Source organism: Geospiza fortis, unplaced genomic scaffold (assembly GCF_000277835.1).
Source record: "Geospiza fortis unplaced genomic scaffold, GeoFor_1.0 scaffold538, whole genome shotgun sequence".
Taxonomy (NCBI): domain Eukaryota; kingdom Metazoa; phylum Chordata; class Aves; order Passeriformes; family Thraupidae; genus Geospiza; species Geospiza fortis.
In genome coordinates this window covers 995,920-997,088 of record NW_005054368.1, presented here as the reverse complement: position 1 = coordinate 997,088, position 1,169 = coordinate 995,920, and the positions used below count along the sequence as shown (strand labels likewise).

The 1,169-nt window shown below is 53.0% G+C and overlaps 1 protein-coding gene across 1 annotated transcript in view; it reads right to left on the bottom strand.

The window, feature by feature from the left end:
• The window catches only part of MSI2 (musashi RNA binding protein 2), a 186,957-nt gene that overhangs the window by 16,971 nt on the left and 168,817 nt on the right, over positions 1-1,169 (bottom strand). Inside the window, exon 8 of the mRNA XM_031059770.1 lies at positions 742-849. Coding sequence (XP_030915630.1) covers positions 742-849 — 108 coding nt within the window. The remainder of the gene's footprint in view (positions 1-741; positions 850-1,169) is intronic.

The window sequence follows — 1,169 nt, the reverse complement described above, 5'->3', positions numbered from 1 at the left end:
GGCCTGCTGCGGGAGCCCACGGCTCACTGAGGGCTGCTCTGAACTCTGCCACCTGAGCAAAGTGCTGATCCACATCTTTAGCAAAATTTAAACCTAAGGCAGTAACGGCAATTGGCAATGATTTATTTCTTTATTTCCCTTAAGGGGAAAAAGAAAAGTAAAGAGTTTTCAGAAGGACAGAAGAAAAGCTTTGTGGTTCCTCATGGAAGCAGTGGGGTTGGAGCAGGCAGGGATGGTGAACTGTCAGCCGTGTGCTGGTGACAATGGCACCAGTGATGCCAGCCCAAGATGCCCCGTGCTGGCCATGGTGGAGGAGGTGACAGCAGCTCTGGGCACGGCGGGAGCACCCAGAGCTGCTGCCACCACCTCAACCCAACCCCATCTTCCTGTGAGAAACCAAAACTTTTTTTCTGAAAACACAAATTGATCTTTTTTGGGGTGTCTTTTAGAGCCTCGAATTTACACCAAACAAATAAAGAAACCAACGCAATAAAGGAATAAAGGAAGAAACAAATTGGAATATCTACCCTGGTTTTGGCAGTTCTCATGCCAATCTCCTGCAGGTGCTCCAGCCCCCGTGGCCTCTGCTTGTAGTTTGGGTTTGGATTGGGATTGATTACTTATTTTTTCTCTAATTTTTTCATTTTGATTGATTGTTTTCAGGTCCCCAGGATAAGTGTGAGGAAAATCAGAGAAATGATGGAGAGCTGCAGCCACACAGAATACCGACAGAGCTTTTACCTGACCCTGCACTCTGAGGGTTTGCTCTTCCACGGGCCCCCCTCCCTGATCCTCTTGCTGCCGCCACGGCTGCCGCTGCTACTGGTCCGTAAGCCGCTGCTGGGAAACCTGGCCGTGGAGAAAAGGAGAAGGGTAAAGACACAGGCCAGTGGGTACCACGAGTCCCTGTGGGCCATGGGCACCTGGAGCTGCCAGCCTGGCTCTCCGTGCCACCTGGGGCCAGCCCAGCCCTGGCCAGTGCCCGCTGCTGGCACAAATCCCCTGGGTACAGGAGGAATGGCCATGGCACGCCCTGGAGCCAAGGAGGACAGGCTGGAGGCACAGCCTGCAGCTCTCAGCTCGTGCCTCCATGCTCCTGCAGGAACAGGGGCAGCCCACTCCACAAACAACCAGAGAGTTCTCCTCCGGGCTTATTTGCAGGTGATAAT